The sequence below is a fragment of the Mixophyes fleayi genome, chromosome 5 (genome assembly GCF_038048845.1).
Source record: "Mixophyes fleayi isolate aMixFle1 chromosome 5, aMixFle1.hap1, whole genome shotgun sequence".
Lineage (NCBI taxonomy): Eukaryota > Metazoa > Chordata > Amphibia > Anura > Limnodynastidae > Mixophyes > Mixophyes fleayi.
In genome coordinates, this window is record NC_134406.1 from 187,798,164 (window position 1) to 187,816,308 (window position 18,145).

General features: G+C 43.4%; 1 protein-coding gene across 3 annotated transcripts in view; it reads left to right on the forward strand.

Annotated features, from left to right (window-relative positions):
- CARMIL1 (capping protein regulator and myosin 1 linker 1) overlaps positions 1-18,145 on the forward strand; it is a 227,789-nt gene that overhangs the window by 164,243 nt on the left and 45,401 nt on the right. For all 3 annotated transcript variants that reach the window (XM_075213171.1, XM_075213169.1, XM_075213170.1), the window contains exons 27-28: positions 5,933-6,108; positions 17,692-17,779. In XM_075213171.1, the coding sequence (XP_075069272.1) occupies positions 5,933-6,108; positions 17,692-17,779 (264 nt within the window). The remainder of the gene's footprint in view (positions 1-5,932; positions 6,109-17,691; positions 17,780-18,145) is intronic.

Here is an 18,145-nt window from a genome sequence, read left to right on the forward strand (position 1 = left end):
TCTGCACTCTGGATAATCTAGCCCTAGTTCAAGACTCCATGAAGTCCCCACACCATGGGAGTGACTAATTATGAGTGTACACTCTGTGAGCCTCTATTCTTCCTGTTTTTGTGTTGAGCCTGGGTAGAGTGAAGTGGGGGAAAAAATTACAATCCATTGCACTAGCCCCTCTCTTGGTGATGACACCACATGCTATTCGTGATTTGAAAGAACTGTCTGCAAAAACAGTAGCAGTGGGTGCTAAGTCAAGAAGAGTGTGAGATAACAGTTTTGCCCTTGCCCTATTCAGGACTGAAGTGACAGCTTGAACAAAATTTTAATAGGAGACGGTATCAAGGCTTCCTATTAAAATTAAGGGTATAAACCTATACTCCGAGGGCAGCATAGCGATCTATGTCTTCTTTCCGAATTCTGAGTGTGCAGAGTCTCCACTGAAGAGTAAAGCTGCAAGTGACTCAATATTGTGATTGTAGATGCTATCAGGGGCAGGCTGGGCCGGGGAGCAGGGGGGGGGGGGGGCATCTGCCCCCTGCGCTGGTCCCATAGTAGCCTTCCTTGGGCTGGATCAATGGGCCACCTGCATTGTTTTCCTCCTAAATGTTCCTAATAGGCTGCTAAGTCAAGTCATGATCCTCGGGTTAAAATTTGCCAGCCCTCCCCTGGATGCTATGTTTTTAATTCAAAACCAATTCCTACATGCATTCCATCCTTGCCTAGTAGAGAATCTCTGTATACTGCAGTAATCTACAAGGGAACCCTTTCTTAGTGTGTGCTAAGGTGATATAAGTTTCCCACTCCTACTGTTGTCATACTGGGTTTCTCACCATCTGCCTATGTGTAGATTAGAAAATAAGGACATTTAAAAGCTGTCAAAGCCAGAATCCTACCTTGTTTCTTGGTGTATTTCATCCAATCCAGACTTAAAGAAGCCCCTGTAGTTATGTAGCTGGTGCCCCAGGCTGGGATCAGCAGACCGTGTTTTCAGGCATTCCGAATATTTCCCATTAAACCATAAACATTTCTTAATTTCCATGGCTTGTACAGTAAGCTCAGATATATGCATGGTAAATAACATTAACAACACTCGTATGAATTGCTTCTGAGTTAGGAATTTGAAAAGTTCACTACAAGACTTGCTTATTGCAAGCAAGCAGCATTAAATCTATATATGGTTTTCATATGTTGACAGATTTCTTTGTGTGTATCAGTTTATATACTGTACCACAGAAGTCATTGGTCCATATCTAGCTGGATCAAAACAACTGTCCACCATAATGGCAATTTATAATTGATTTTTATACCTCTGTCCACAATTACTGATAATCAGATTGACTAATATTCTCCGGTTCTCTAGGATAACTAAATACTAATCAGTAGCATGTAAATACCTTTGATCTTCCACTTTCAACATTAAGGGCTAGATTTACTAAGCTGCGGGTTTGAAAAAGTGGGGATGTTGCCTATAGCAACCAATCAGAGTCTAGCTTTCATTTATTTAGTACCTTCTACAAAATGATAGCTAGAATCTGATTGGTTGCTATAGGCAACAGCCCCACTTTTTCAAACCAGCAGCTTAGTAAATCTAGCCTTAAGTTTGTAAGAGACACAGCAAGCCACTGATCTCTATACTTGTAATGCAAAAGGAGATGTATAGCGTTCCTGATTAGCCGACTTATCGAATAATAAATTAAAGCAAGGACGTTTTATAAATTTTTACTATATACAGCAAAGTGACTATAAATTGTACCTAATTTCACTAGGGAAATTATATCAACTGGAAAATTGTACATTCATGTCACATAGCACCTGACCCTTACTGCTCTCCCAGGCATTCTTGGAGAGAATCCTCTTCAAAGCAATGCAAATAGTCCGCTCCTCATATCAAAGAAAATGTGAGATTTTAATTGTTTTTTGATGGTTGGAAAAATAATCTCTTCCTTACAGAACCTGTAGTGAGTCCAGGGATCATGAAGCAGGAGACTGTGTCATTTACTTGCAGGGGACACAAACTGACTGTAAACCAGATGCATTTCTTATATAGCGAAACTAGAGTTTACACTTCTTAGGTTGCTGATCTGATATTGATTATTAAAGGGGGCATTAGATATACATTATTCACTCTTCATTACTTTCTTAGTGAGTCTGTGCAGCAAGCCTGAGGCTAAAAATAACATCTTTTATCTATTTCAGACACCATTATACATTAAGTTAGCTGCAAGCAGTTAGTAGTTCTTCTCTGTCTATGGATTTTATTCCATACAAGAGATTGGTAGGTAGATAGATATATGGAGATATATTCATGGAAAAACCAAGTGCAGCCTCTTTCAAATTACATTTGTTACATATCCGCATATAATTAATAATTTTCTAGTCCTCATCAAGTCCTATTATCATGTGACACATAACCCATAACAGATTTTACATTTTCACTATTCAAAAATAAGTCAACATGAAGAAGTCGTGTGGAAAAGTTAAATACACTCTTGCTACTTCCGTATCTGTAAATAAGGCAATTTGGGCCAGGTGCTGTTTTATAAGTTCCTTATTTCATCGTCAGGAATTGCTACCACCTCTATATAAAAGTAGACACTTTGCCAATTCTTTATGGAGAATTCAGGTTTGTGTTAACACCATGCCAAGGAGAGAAGACTTCTACAGTGAAGAAGCAATTATCTGTCATTCTACAGAACCATTATTTGCAAATTGAGAACATTGAAGGAAGTTCATAATCTTCCAAAGTATGGGTGTCCTAGCAAATTCACCCAAACATCAGATTACATGATGCTCCAAGAATTCACATAGAACCCAAAAGCTACATTCAGGGATCCATAGGCCGCTGTCAACACTATAACATGAAGGGTAGTTAAGAGAAAAACTCTTTTCACCCCCACCCCAAAAATTGTAGTAGGTGTGCATAGTTACAACTGAATTAAACACAAGACTCCTGGAATAATATCCTCTGAACAGATGAGACCGTAGTGCAGTTGTTGTTTTTTAATGCACAATGCCATGTTCGGTTAAAACCAGAACCTCGTTTCAACCGTCAAGCATGGTGGTAAACGGGTGATGATTTGAGGATCTATTGCAGCAACAAGGGATGATCACCTTGTAATCATTGAGTACATCATAAACTCCCCTTTATACCAGTGTATTCTACAGGAAAATATGAGGCCTGACAACTGAAACGTGGCTGTTATTCTCTTACATGATCCAATTTCAATCGTAAGCACACCAGTAAATCTACAGCTGAATGGCTGAAGGTGAGTAGATATAAGGTCTTGGAATGGTCAAAGTCCAGACCTCAAACCCATTGAGGAGATGTGGCGAGATCTTAAGAGCTGTTCATAAGCGATTGCCCTCTTAGCATCATTAAACTGAAGCAGTGCTGTAAAGAGGAGCGTGCCAAAATTCTTAAAAATAAAAAGTAAAACTCATACAGAAAACAATTACTCCAAGTGAAACTGCTGATGTTGACTTGTATCACTGTAGTAAACAGACACCAATATGTCTAATTACAGAAAACTATAAAATGCCCTTAAGTCTCTCTCAGCTGAATCTAATTGCCAATACAGCTTAGGACCTCTGGAGTCATAGATTTATTGTCGGTAGCATAAACTCTGCATGTGAAATGGCAAAATAAAATGTGTTCCCAGGTTCTCAAGAGAAATCCACACTAGAAACAAATAAATCACTCAGGCATACTTAATGGAATCTTTGGGCACAGGTAGGCAATTTACAAACCTTTTACTTACAAGGTTACACACAATGCTTTTGAAACGGTGATTACTTAAGTATTACATTAAGTCATACTTGCCAACTCTCCCGGAATGTCCGGGAGACTCCCGCATTTTGTGAGAGTCTCCCGGACTCCCGGGCGAGTGTGGCAATCTCCCGAATTCTGCCCACTTCACTAGGAAGTGCCCCACTTCCTAGTGAAGTGGGCAGAATTAGATCCCAAACGCCGCGATTCCCGGTGAATCGCGGCGTTTGGCCCCGCCCCCGCTGTCAAATGACGCAATTTGCGTCATGACGTCACAGGGGGCGGGGCCGAAATGACGCGATTTCGGCCACCCCGCCCCTTCACGCCCCCCTCCACTGGCTGGCTCCCGGAAGGGAGCTGAAGAAAGTAGGTAAGTATGCATTAAGTTTAGTCACAAAATTATAAATAGCTTTAACTATTTACTATTGTTAAAAGCTATGTTACAATATTTAGTATAGAAATCAATAGTGTACATCTGATCTGTCAGTAGATATGATTCTTTATCCCCTGATGTACTGGCCTGGGAAACTCTCCTAAATGAATACACAATACCCAATGTCAACTGATCCCAGAGAAAACTGCCTCATTTTGACCAAATATAGGTCTTCCTACAGAAACACTGTCTAATGTCATGTTACAGAATTAGTATATATTCTTAAAGGAGTGTAATCCATGATTTATATATTATCTGTCTTTTAAGATGAGCTCCTTGGTTCTGTGACTTTGTTACAAGTTGTTTCTTTTTTTTTTCACCTACCACCATTAATTAACCTTTTACTTTTATCTACCACCATGTATTTACCTTTTATTTTCATCTGCCACTATGAATTCACCTTTTCTATTGAAATAAGATTTAAAGATATGCTCGATGTATTAAATTTCAACCTGTTACAGGAATTTGTTTACCTTTTAGTGGATTCAACAGCATTCTAGTAAAGTAAAATATGCCGCTAGTATGTTGTAAAAAGAGGGTAAGAAAGGTAATTAAAATGGTTTGCTTTTATTTTTTTAGCTCACACCTAGGCAAACTCATATGTGATGTTTTAAATAAAACAGTGGCATTCTTTGTAGGTTTGATATAATGGGTATCAGTCTGAATGTTTCACACCTGATTAGGCCAGTGGAGGAAAATGAGACCTGTATGACGTACTCCTGGAGACCTGTATGACGTACTCCTGGAGACCTGTATGACGTACTCCTGGAGACCTGTATGACGTACTCCTGGAGACCTGTATGACGTACTCCTGGAGACCTGTATGACGTACTCCTGGAGACCTGTGTGTCCTACTCCTGGAGACCTGTGTGTCCTACTCCTGGAGACCTGTGTGTCCTACTCCTGGAGACCTGTGTGTCCTACTCCTGGAGACCTGTGTGTCCTACTCCTGGAGACCTGTGTGTCCTACTCCTGGAGACCTGTGTGTCCTACTCCTGGAGACCTGTGTGTCCTACTCCTGGAAACCTGTGTGTCCTACTCCTGGAAACCTGTGTGTCCTACTCCTGGAGACCTGTGTGTCCTACTCCTGGAGACCTGTGTGTCCTACTCCTGGAGACCTGTGTGTCCTACTCCTGGAGACCTGTGTGTCCTACTCCTGGAGACCTGTGTGTCCTACTCCTGGAGACCTGTGTGTCCTACTCCTGGAGACCTGTGTGACCTACTTCTGGAGACCTGTGTGACACTAGTGCCCAGGATTGTGTTTAGAACATTACTGTTAATGTTTCTAGATTAAACACATTTGGAGGAAGTGGAGTTCACCTGTACATAACATTACTCCATCTTTTGTTGGATCCTTGCAACTTTCTGTAGGCTATTTCCTTTTTACAGCATCTAGCAACAAAATGAATTGTGGAGACACATAATACAATGTTTTAAACTACTCTGTTTTGAGATAATGCTGTACAAGAATACAATATATGTGCTTGGTATTTTATTACCAATTAAATTTAATCTACATGCAATATAATGCAATACGTTTATGCTGTTTACAAACCACCAGTGTGTTATCACATCATCTTGGTTTTTTGATGTTGTTAGTCTAGAGGTTCAGGTTATTTTGTAATCATGTGATAAAACAGTTTGTGTTGTAATAATTATTTGCTGGAAGATATCTGTAATATTCAGGAGCATTTTTCTATAGGCTGAGGCCACATTAATTTTCACTGTTTTATCCATAGCAACTACTTGAATCTATGGTCGACGCAGCTGAGAACCTTTGTCCTAACGTAATGAAAAGAGCTCATATTCGCCAAGATCTCATTCAAGCCAGCACTGAAAAGATCTCCTTTCCTCGCAACTTTGTAAAAAATGTCTTGCTTGAGCAATCTGGAATTGATATTCTAAATAAAATAAGGTAAGATGCTACTTAAATGACAAATAAGCAGACAAAGAGAGACTTTTTTACAGAATTAAAATGTATTGTTAACCTCAGTCTGATGTTTTACTCTGGGACTGTGTGTTAGTAGGTAACCTCAAGTCAGGGACTAAACAAATGCATATGTTGGATCATAAAGTCAAATTGCAAAAGAGTATGCTTAGATATTAGCATGATACATAGGTGTAAATCCACAAATCTTCATTGCAAGTTAATCATTTATAACTCTGAAGCTTTCCCTGGCTCATTCCATATTTTGTAGTAAGGATTAAAAAAGTAATAAAATATTTTAAAAGCAACAACATGCTGTCATACCCATTAGTTATCTCCCAGCACCGAGTTGTGGATAATTCAGCCATTCTACCATCAGTGTTTGGTGATCTTCAAATATTCTGATTGGTAAATGGGCAGAAATATCCACCATCAGTGTCCTAGCAGCCATCTACTGGGCCATCATACCCAGTAACTGTGCAGCTGCACAGTTCATGGAGGAGCCTGGGGGATAGAGAGAACTTGCTCCCCTGGAAATTACCATTCAGAGCAGACAATTTCCCTCAGCCGTTCCATTTCAGGGTGATTACCCCTTCTCAGTAGATACCACTTTACCATAAAATGCAGTCACGTGATACCAGAACAGAGGTAAAGTGACTTTAGCACTGCTCCATATGATTTTGTAAATGACTCTCTTTATTTTTGAACATAATTTAAAAACATTCACTACAGCAGGGATCACTTAAAAACTTCTAAAAATTGAGATCTAGTTAACTTAATCTAAGTAATATAACAATTACCATAATTTGTATGTATGTTCTAAAAAAACCAAATGATTAATTACTAGGGATGTGCACCGGACACTTTTGGTGTCTCGTGTTTTGTGTTTTGGATTCGGATTTGCTTGAGGTTTTGGGTTCGGATTTGTTTTGCAAAACACCTGACTGTCACTCACCGGACCGTGAGTGCCTCTTCCCGGACATTTAGGAACCGTGGTCGTCCTCCATCCTGAGGGTCTGCGCATGCGCAGCCCTTTCCTATACTTTAGTGTATGTCCCTTTAACTCAATTGGCAGATCAGGCAACACTCCCTATATTAAGCACCTGTGGTCAACACCACGTTGCCTGATCTTGGAGTCTCATTCCCCATGAGCCTCTGAAGGTGTTCCTGTGTTTCCTCGTGTATTCAGCCCTGCTGATTCCTGTGGTTTCCAAACCACTTCTACCTCTGTGGTTTCCTAACCACTTCTCCTACTGTGGTTCCCATACCACTTCTACCATCAACTGTATCATCGTGACTGTTTGCTGATTCCTATCCGCTGCCTCCGTGCACTACAGTCTCCTATACCACTTCAACGCTATTATATTCCATAGTGACTGTTTGCTGATTCCTATCCGCTGCCTCCGTGCACTACAGTCTCCTATACCACTTCAACGCTATTATATTCCATAGTGACTGTTTGCTGATTCCTATCCGCTGCCTCCGTGCACTACAGCCTTCTCTCCTTATCCACTCACCTGTTCATCATCAAGTCTGTGAGCTGATTCCTAGCTGCTGCCTCCGTGCACTACAGCCTCCAGCTGGCAACTCGCCTGTGTTCATCATCAAGTCTGTGAGCTGATTCCTAGCTGCTGCCTCCGTGCACTACAGCCTCCAGCTGGCAACTCGCCTGTGTTCATCATCGTGACTGTGAGCTGATCCCTATCCGCTGCCTCCGTGCACTACAGCCTCCAGCCGGCAACTCGCCTGTGTTCATCATCGTGACCGTGAGCTGATTCCTATCCGCTGCCTCCGTGCACTACAGCCTCCAGCTGGCAACTCGCCTGTGTTCATCATCGTGACTGCTAGCTGATTTCTATCCGCTGCTCCTGTGCACCTCAGCGTCATCTCATCTCTCCCGTGGGTTCGCAGAGTCCTGCTGCCGCTGCCAGTCCTATCGTCCATCTACTGCTGATCCGCTCTCCACGCCTTCCTGGTTCCCCTGGTCGCTACCCTCCTGTCAGCATTGGATTCGTGTCCCTGTTGGTCTACTTACCTGTGCGCTGCACCTACTAGACTCCTGCTTCTTACATCCAGGGACTTCTCATCCTGTCGGCCTCCTGCCGCCCAGGTATCACTGCACTCCTGTCTGACTGCCTTCTGAACCACGGTATGCATACTTCTCATTGACTGTGCTGGTGTATTGCATATCTTGCTGGACTGTGTTGGTTCTCCTCTGGAGTTTGCAATCCGCTGAGTCTTTTGCCATCATTGACTGTGTTACCTCGTGCTGGATTACTTCAGAGACTTTCTACATTTGCAGACCTGTTCAGTCATTTATATATATTGTGCATGTTACTGTGGATCGTGTTTAATGTGCCCGTGTACATCCTGTGTTGCAGTCTCTCCCCGTACACCTCCTCACATATATTTTCAGTGGTACAACTTGCTGAAGGCAGACCACTGATTCCTGTTCCAGTATCACCTGTTCCATTCCTCTCACATAGCAGTGGTACAACTTGCTACCGCAGACCACTGACTTCCCGGATACCTCCACTTGGATTCTATTCCTTCACTCAGACAGCGGTATCACTTGCTATCCGCAGACCGCTGACTCTCATCACCTCCTCGTTTCTGTTGGACATTCCTCCTCACTATAGCAGTGGTACAACTTGCTAACGCAGACCACTGACTACCTCCACTTGCCCTTGTCCATACAGTTCCTCGTGTATTATCACCTCCATATTACCAGTGCTGCTAGTCATAGACTTTCCTGAGCATCTCATCATCTACTATTGCCTGTTCCGTGATCACCCTGCTACCAGAGTACACTATTACCATCTATATTGCTCTGGTAAGCTTACCACCTGGTGATCCCTGGGTAAAGACTCCTAGTGCCCGTGACAGTAAGATCAGGCCATGACAGACCCAGATACGGAACCTACAGCCAAGGAGATGCTGCAGCATCTGGTCAGCCGTGTGGAGCAACAGGATGCCCGCCAACAGCTGTTACTTCAGTGTTATCAGTCATTAACCTCCCAAGGAACATCTGGACAGACTGTGACAGCTACTCCTGAGGCTTCTGTGCTTTCTTCCGTTTCCCCAGTGCCATCCCAGGTGTCTACAGCTTCCACGCTTCACCTGCCTACTCCGTCAAAGTACGATGGAGACCCCAAAACTTGTAGGGGTTTCCTGAACCAATGTTCAGTCCATTTTGAGCTCCAACCTCAAAATTTTTCTACCCATCGTTCCAGAGTGGCCTATCTTATCTCTTTGTTTTCAGGACAAGCCCTGGCTTGGGCCTCCCCTCTGTGGGATAGAAATGATCCGATATTACAAGATAGTGCCAAATTCATTTCTACATTCCGAAGTGTGTTCGATGAACCAGGTCGTGTGACCTCCGCTGCTTCCAGCATCCTCCGCCTACGACAAGGATCTTATACAGTAGGCCAGTACGTCATTCAATTTAGGATCTTAGCCTCTGAACTTCAGTGGAACACTGAAGCCCTAGTTGCCGCCTTCTGGCAGGGGCTCTCCGATAAAATTAAAGATGCACTGACTACTCAAGAGCTTCCTTCATCACTTGAAGATTTGATCTCTCTATGCCATCGTGTTGATATGAGATTTCGTGAAAGAGAGGCTGAGAAAACAACTTCTGCTAAAGCACCTCTTCGTTCTAACTCTCAATTTCGTCCAGTTTCACCCTCTGTGATTCCCATGGAGATAGGACGTTCCAAATTATCTTCCGAGGAGAGAAAACGAAGAGTAAAGAATAGACTCTGTATCTATTGTGCTGATTCCACTCATATTCTCAGCTCCTGCCCTAAGAGATCGGGAAATGCCAGGCCCTAACTAGTTCTGGAGAGGTGAAGTTAGGGTCCCTGGAGTCCTCTCCATCTTCCATGAAATCTAAAGTCTGCGCTTTTGATGTTACGATTTCCTCTGCTACCAAAACCTTTGAGTCACAGGCATTAATTGATTCCGGAGCAGCAGGAAATTTTATTTCCAAATCATTAGTAAATCAATGGTCTCTACCAGTGATTACCTTAAAAACACCCATTACTGTGACGGCTATAGATGGATCACGTCTCATCAACGGTCTCATCACTCAGAGTACGTCTCCAGTGACACTTCAGATTGGTGCCCTGCATCATGAAGTAATATCGTTTTTAATCCTTCCTGTTACGACAAGTCCGATTGTCTTAGGCCTTCCATGGCTTCAGTGTCACTCTCCCCAGATTGACTGGCGCACCCCTCAAGTCACGTCTTGGGGGCCTGAATGTCACCATCGTTGCCTTTCCCAAGTTATTCCTCTCAAAGTACAGCAATCTTCCATCTCATCTACCTCACCGGGACTCCCTCCTCAATATGCTTCATTTACTGATGTGTTTGATAAAGCTCAGTCTGAACGTCTTCCTCCTCATCGTTCTTGGGATTGTCCGATCGACCTTCTACCTGGCAAGACTCCCCCCAGGGGCCGGGTCTATCCACTCTCGTTACCTGAGACTCAAGCTACATCTGAGTATATACAGGAGAACCTCCAGCGTGGGTTTATTCGACCTTCCACCTCTCCCGCTGGAGCTGGGTTCTTCTTCGTCAAAAAGAAGGATGGATCATTACGCCCTTGCATAGATTTTCGTGGACTCAACGCCATTACTATCAAGAATCGGTACCCCATTCCGCTGATCACTGAGCTATTCGATCGCATCAAGGGAGCCCGTATTTTCACTAAGTTGGATCTTCGTGGTGACTACAATTTAATCAGAATCCGTTCCGGTGACGAATGGAAGACAGCGTTTAACACCAGAGACGGGCATTACGAATATCTGGTAATGCCTTTCGGGCTGTGTAATGCCCCCGCTGTTTTTCAAGGCTTCATCAATGAGATCTTTCGGGACTTATTATATGTATGTGTCGTCGTCTACCTGGACGACATATTGATCTTTTCCCAGGACCTGCCTTCTCACCACCAACATGTGGCAGAAGTCCTCTCCAGGCTACGAAAAAATTCATTGTTCTGTAAATTAGAAAAATGTTCATTCGAATTACCCCAGATTCCATTCTTGGGGTATATAGTTTCCGGAGTTGGCCTGAAGATGGATCCAGACAAGGTGAATGCTGTACTACATTGGCCCCAGCCAACTACTCTTCGTGCTATTCAGCGTTTTTTAGGTTTTGCCAATTACTATAGACGCTTCATTCAAGACTTTTCTTCCATTGCATCTCCTATTGTGGCCCTGACTCGAAAAGGGGCTAATCCTAAGCAATGGTCGCCTGAGGCTTCTCAAGCCTTTCAAACACTCAAAGAGTCCTTCTCTTCGGCTCCAATCCTTCGACAGCCTGATGTGACACTCCCCTTCTTTCTAGAAGTAGATGCCTCTAATGTGGGCTTGGGAGCTATTCTCTCCCAACGCTCTGAACAGCAAAAATTCCATCCTTGTGCCTTCTATTCTCGGGGTCTTCTGCCCGCAGAGAAGAATTATACTATCGGGGACAAGGAGTTACTGGCTATCAAAGCTGCATTAGAGGAGTGGAGATACCTATTGGAAGGAGCTCGCCATCCAGTGACGATCTTCACGGATCATAAGAACTTGTCATATCTTCAGTCTGCCCAATGCTTGAACCCTCGCCAAGCAAGATGGTCTCTTTTCTTTTCCCGTTTCGAATTAATAATAACCTTCAAACCAGCTGCCAAGAACAAAAAAGCTGACGCTTTATCTAGAGCTTTTGTGACGTCCTCTGATATAGAAGAGGTTTCCAACCATACCATTCTAGACCCCAAATGTATCTCACTGGCTGCTTCATCCACCAAAACGCTACCATTTGGGAAGACTCTCGTGCCTCCTACTCTAAGGAGGAAAATCCTTTCGTGGTTCCATGCCTCTCGTTTTTCTGGACACGCCGGTGAACACAAGACCTTTGAGATGCTCTCTCGAAGTTACTGGTGGCCTTCAATGAGGAGAGACGTCAAAGAGTTCATTGCTTCCTGTGAATTATGTTCCCAATTCAAATCTTCCCGCAGAACTCCAGCAGGGTTGCTGCGACCACTACCCATTCCGTCCAAACCGTGGACCCATATTAGTATGGATTTCGTTACTGACTTACCACCTAGTAAGAATCATAACACTATTTGGGTGGTGGTGGACAGATTTTCGAAGATGGCTCATTTCGTCCCTCTGTCTGGTTTGCCTTCCTCGTCTATCCTGGCCGAACATTTCATTAAAGAGATCTTCCGCATCCATGGATGTCCGTCTGAGATTGTGTCAGATAGAGGAGTACAATTCGTTTCCAGATTCTGGCGAGCCCTTTGTAAAACCTTGGGCATACGATTAGCACTCTCATCGTCTTACCATCCGCAATCTAACGGACAGACTGAACGTGTCAATCAAGATCTTGAGACTTTTATAAGGATGTTCTCTTCAGCCAATCAAGACAACTGGGTAGAGTTGCTTCCTTGGGCCGAATTCGCCCATAACAACATGTACCATGAGTCATCATCCAAAACTCCATTTTTTGTGGTCTACGGTCACCATCCGTTTTTTCCGGAATTTCCTGCCCTCCCGCCCACCCAAGTTCCAGCGGTGGAGACGGCCTGTCAGACCTTTAAAAATATCTGGTCTCAGGTCAAAACCTGTTTGAAGAAAACATCTATCAAATATAAATCTTTCGCAGATAAGAAGAGGCGGGCTATTCCACCACTAAAAATTGGAGATCGTGTCTGGTTATCTACTAAAAACATTCGTTTGAAGGTCCCATCTATGAAATTCGCCCCTCGTTTTATTGGTCCATATAGGATCATTCAAGTAATCAATCCAGTATGTGTGAAACTTCTTCTTCCTAAGAATCTTCGGATTTCTAATGCCTTCCATGTGTCCTTACTCAAGCCTCTTATTATCAACCGTTTTTCAAAACCTCCCTCAGCTCCGCAGCCAGTTCAAGTTCATCAGGAGGAGGATTTTGAAATTACTGAGGTATTAGACGCAAAAATTTCGCGAGGAGTACTCCGTTTCCTCGTTCATTGGAAGGGCTTTGGTCCTGAGGAGCGCTCTTGGATCAAAGCTGAAGATCTTAATGCTCCTGCCCTTTTGAAGAAGTTTTATTTCAAAAATCCGGACAAGCCCGGTTCCAGGCGTTCTGTGCCCACCTTTAAAAGGGGGGGTACTGTCACTCACCGGACCGTGAGTGCCTCTTCCCGGACATTTAGGAACCGTGGTCGTCCTCCATCCTGAGGGTCTGCGCATGCGCAGCCCTTTCCTATACTTTAGTGTATGTCCCTTTAACTCAATTGGCAGATCAGGCAACACTCCCTATATTAAGCACCTGTGGTCAACACCACGTTGCCTGATCTTGGAGTCTCATTCCCCATGAGCCTCTGAAGGTGTTCCTGTGTTTCCTCATGTATTCAGCCCTGCTGATTCCTGTGGTTTCCAAACCACTTCTACCTCTGTGGTTTCCTAACCACTTCTCCTACTGTGGTTCCCATACCACTTCTACCATCAACTGTATCATCGTGACTGTTTGCTGATTCCTATCCGCTGCCTCCGTGCACTACAGTCTCCTATACCACTTCAACGCTATTATATTCCATAGTGACTGTTTGCTGATTCCTATCCGCTGCCTCCGTGCACTACAGTCTCCTATACCACTTCAACGCTATTATATTCCATAGTGACTGTTTGCTGATTCCTATCCGCTGCCTCCGTGCACTACAGCCTTCTCTCCTTATCCACTCACCTGTTCATCATCAAGTCTGTGAGCTGATTCCTAGCTGCTGCCTCCGTGCACTACAGCCTCCAGCTGGCAACTCGCCTGTGTTCATCATCAAGTCTGTGAGCTGATTCCTAGCTGCTGCCTCCGTGCACTACAGCCTCCAGCTGGCAACTCGCCTGTGTTCATCATCGTGACTGTGAGCTGATCCCTATCCGCTGCCTCCGTGCACTACAGCCTCCAGCCGGCAACTCGCCTGTGTTCATCATCGTGACCGTGAGCTGATTCCTATCCGCTGCCTCCGTGCACTACAGCCTCCAGCTGGCAACTCGCCTGTGTTCATCATCGTGACTGCTAGCTGATTTCTATCCGCTGCTCCTGTGCACCTCAGCGTCATCTCATCTCTCCCGTGGGTTCGCAGAGTCCTGCTGCCGCTGCCAGTCCTATCGTCCATCTACTGCTGATCCGCTCTCCACGCCTTCCTGGTTCCCCTGGTCGCTACCCTCCTGTCAGCATTGGATTCGTGTCCCTGTTGGTCTACTTACCTGTGCGCTGCACCTACTAGACTCCTGCTTCTTACATCCAGGGACTTCTCATCCTGTCGGCCTCCTGCCGCCCAGGTATCACTGCACTCCTGTCTGACTGCCTTCTGAACCACGGTATGCATACTTCTCATTGACTGTGCTGGTGTATTGCATATCTTGCTGGACTGTGTTGGTTCTCCTCTGGAGTTTGCAATCCGCTGAGTCTTTTGCCATCATTGACTGTGTTACCTCGTGCTGGATTACTTCAGAGACTTTCTACATTTGCAGACCTGTTCAGTCATTTATATATATTGTGCATGTTACTGTGGATCGTGTTTAATGTGCCCGTGTACATCCTGTGTTGCAGTCTCTCCCCGTACACCTCCTCACATATATTTTCAGTGGTACAACTTGCTGAAGGCAGACCACTGATTCCTGTTCCAGTATCACCTGTTCCATTCCTCTCACATAGCAGTGGTACAACTTGCTACCGCAGACCACTGACTTCCCGGATACCTCCACTTGGATTCTATTCCTTCACTCAGACAGCGGTATCACTTGCTATCCGCAGACCGCTGACTCTCATCACCTCCTCGTTTCTGTTGGACATTCCTCCTCACTATAGCAGTGGTACAACTTGCTAACGCAGACCACTGACTACCTCCACTTGCCCTTGTCCATACAGTTCCTCGTGTATTATCACCTCCATATTACCAGTGCTGCTAGTCATAGACTTTCCTGAGCATCTCATCATCTACTATTGCCTGTTCCGTGATCACCCTGCTACCAGAGTACACTATTACCATCTATATTGCTCTGGTAAGCTTACCACCTGGTGATCCCTGGGTAAAGACTCCTAGTGCCCGTGACACTGACGAAAGGTTTTGGTTCGGATTTAAGGTTTTGGATTCGGATTTATTTTGAAAAAAACATAAAAAGTGTTCAAATCAAGTTTGTTTGGTTTATTTTCACTCCTACGCTATTATTAACCTCAATAACATTCATTAGCAATCATTTCCACTAATTTCCAGTCTATTCTGAACACCTCACAATATTGTTTTTAGGCCAAAAGGTTGCACCGAGGTAGCTTGAGCACATTATGCCAAAAAAAGAGGTACAAGATGGAATTGTTCTGGGCCCTCCCTCCCATCCCTCGCGAGATTCGACACGAGACTTGGACGACAGAGCCTCGTTTTCATGTTTTTGCCCACCGGAAATATCCGAACAGTGCTCGGATCCCGTTTGGATCCGCACTGTTCGGGTGGGCTCGGATTAGCAGAATCCGAGCCTGCTCATCTCTATTAATTACAGTCAGAATTCCTTGTGCATTTGCGGTATTTTGGACACTACTTCAAGAACTTTGAGCTGGTGACCTACAAATGCTTTTGTATCTCTCCGGTATTCATTGTTACCTTTAAATGCCAATGGATAGTTTTAAAAAACTGGGTTTTATTTCTTCTTTTCAGACATTAGATAGCTTTACAGTGAGTGGGCAAACGGTGGTTATCAATATTTCATGGTACTTAAAGTGTCAAATCAAAAATAATAAGATTAGATGTGAGGCTTTTTATGTGTCTCTTGCAGCTCTGCCTCAGATGATAACGGGAAGCTTACGGACCCTTTACTGCTGATTAAAGGTTCAATCCATAGCCACTGATCTGAGAACCTATTACATAATCAGTGCTTTAATAACCTAGATTCAATACACATACTTCACTCAAGAGTTAGATGCTGTGGGCCTGAGTCGTTAAGGAGAACAAAGCATAAAAAAATGAGTAATAACTTTTCAATTGGACAAAACCATGTTGCATTGGAGGGGGGGAGGCAAATTTAAAATGTGGGGACAGACTTATAGCTGGGGTAGGGCATATTCTAGATCAACTTTAAATTTCAGTGTAAAAATAAAGCGTAAAGTATTTGTGTGCAAAATGAACAGCCAGTATTTAACTTATGTACAAAATGATAACTAATGTGCACCCCTTGCATTGTAACATGGTTTGTCCCGGAGAACAGTTACTCATTTTTTTTGTCTTACTTTCCTTAATGACTCAGGCCCTGTTAGCTTTAATTCATGTTAACCATGATTTAATTTTCCTTTATTGTTTAAAACAGCAGAAATGTGTCAATGTGTGTTTTCTGCTCTTTGTTTATCTTCTTATCAATCATCCAGGAAAGTGAAACACAATGGCCTGGAAATAACTAGCTGTAACCCTTTAAATTGGTTGCTGCATTAACACGACAGGTTCTAAGGATGGCCAGCATTCAATACTCCAGAATTATAATACAAAGTGACGTGGCTGTGTGCCGATGCGCCTAGATGACCCATCCTGCACACATCAACATGAACACATACTCTGCACTTGGGAGATGCTTTTGCAAACTAGAACTGCACATAGGTGTGCAAGGAGGCAGGACAATATGAACACTGTTATATATTAAAGTATGAAAAAGCCAACCTCCTACCACTTTAAGACCACTCCTTTCATTATCGCAAACTTGTCTGCTTGTCTCCTAAAATACTGCTTGATTTAGCCTCATGTATGGCATAAATTAGTCATGACAGTAAGTGAACATCACATTGTCCTTATAACATGCAGCACTTTTGTGTGTTTGAGGTTTTGTTTTACAAAATTGTGTAGTAATGCACCTTCACCTAAGGCGCAAAATTCATACCAATAAAAGTATGATATAAGGTTTGGTCTCCACCTGCTCAGACCTGAAAAATGTGCTCTCTCTCTGTCCCTTTACGTCATTTCAGTAGTCTTGCTTCTTAAAAAGAAAAAATGCTTTTTCAGAGCTCCCAAAATTAGGCGCCCCAGGGTGCCCACTCCATACTGGCCGATGCAAACTTCACAATCTTACTCTGTAAACCTATGTGCTTTACCGCTAATCAAGCACGGCACCACCGAAGACTGTTATTTCACTGGGCCTCTGGCATTTTGCCCAATATGTCTGTGTTATTATACAATGAAGCTATGGGGAGGGTATTTCAAGATCCACATGCATGATAGAGAATTGTGACCTTGCTAGAGTAGGGTTTGATGTCTTAATATATTAAACAGTGACCAGTATAAATACAGGACTCTTCTGCCACGTTTTATGCTGATGTAATGTTAATTCCATTACAGAATGCTGCCTATAAGAACTTATCTAACTGAATAACAAATTCTCTGGTTGTCATGGTAAACATACTTCCCAGTTCTACTGGATCCCATGGTATGGTGCTGTGCCACAGTGTAGGATTCCTCCGAGCTGCCACTCAGCGGCCTTTTGGAACACCAAATTATCTCTTATATTTGCATTAATGTAACATGTTCATAAATGAAGCCTAAGAGACATTTTTAATATATTTTCTTCACAGTGAAGTTAAACTTACCGTAGCCTCTTTCTTATCCGACCGCATTGTCGATGAAATCCTAGACGCACTTTCCAGCAGCCATCATAAACTGGTAAGTCATGTCTGTAATACACTGACTGCATTCTGTGTGGTTTTCAAGAAAATAAAGATATTTCTAACTTTACTTTGGGGAATTAAACTATCAGGCAGAAAAATAAAGCTTATATTATAAAGTCTAAGTGGCAAAAGTATTTAAAACTGAAGCCTTGGCTTTGTATATGAAAGTGTTCAAAATACTTCATTATTCCAGAGCATGCACAGGGAGGGGATATTGAATACTGTTTCATCTATGAGTTCAGCACCAGTGTCACATAGAACAAGACTTCTCTAACGGCAGTCCTTGTACAACAAAGGGTACTTGAGATAACCCCAATAGTACTCTAGGACTGATTGTTGCCATTGGTTATCGGTATGAAAG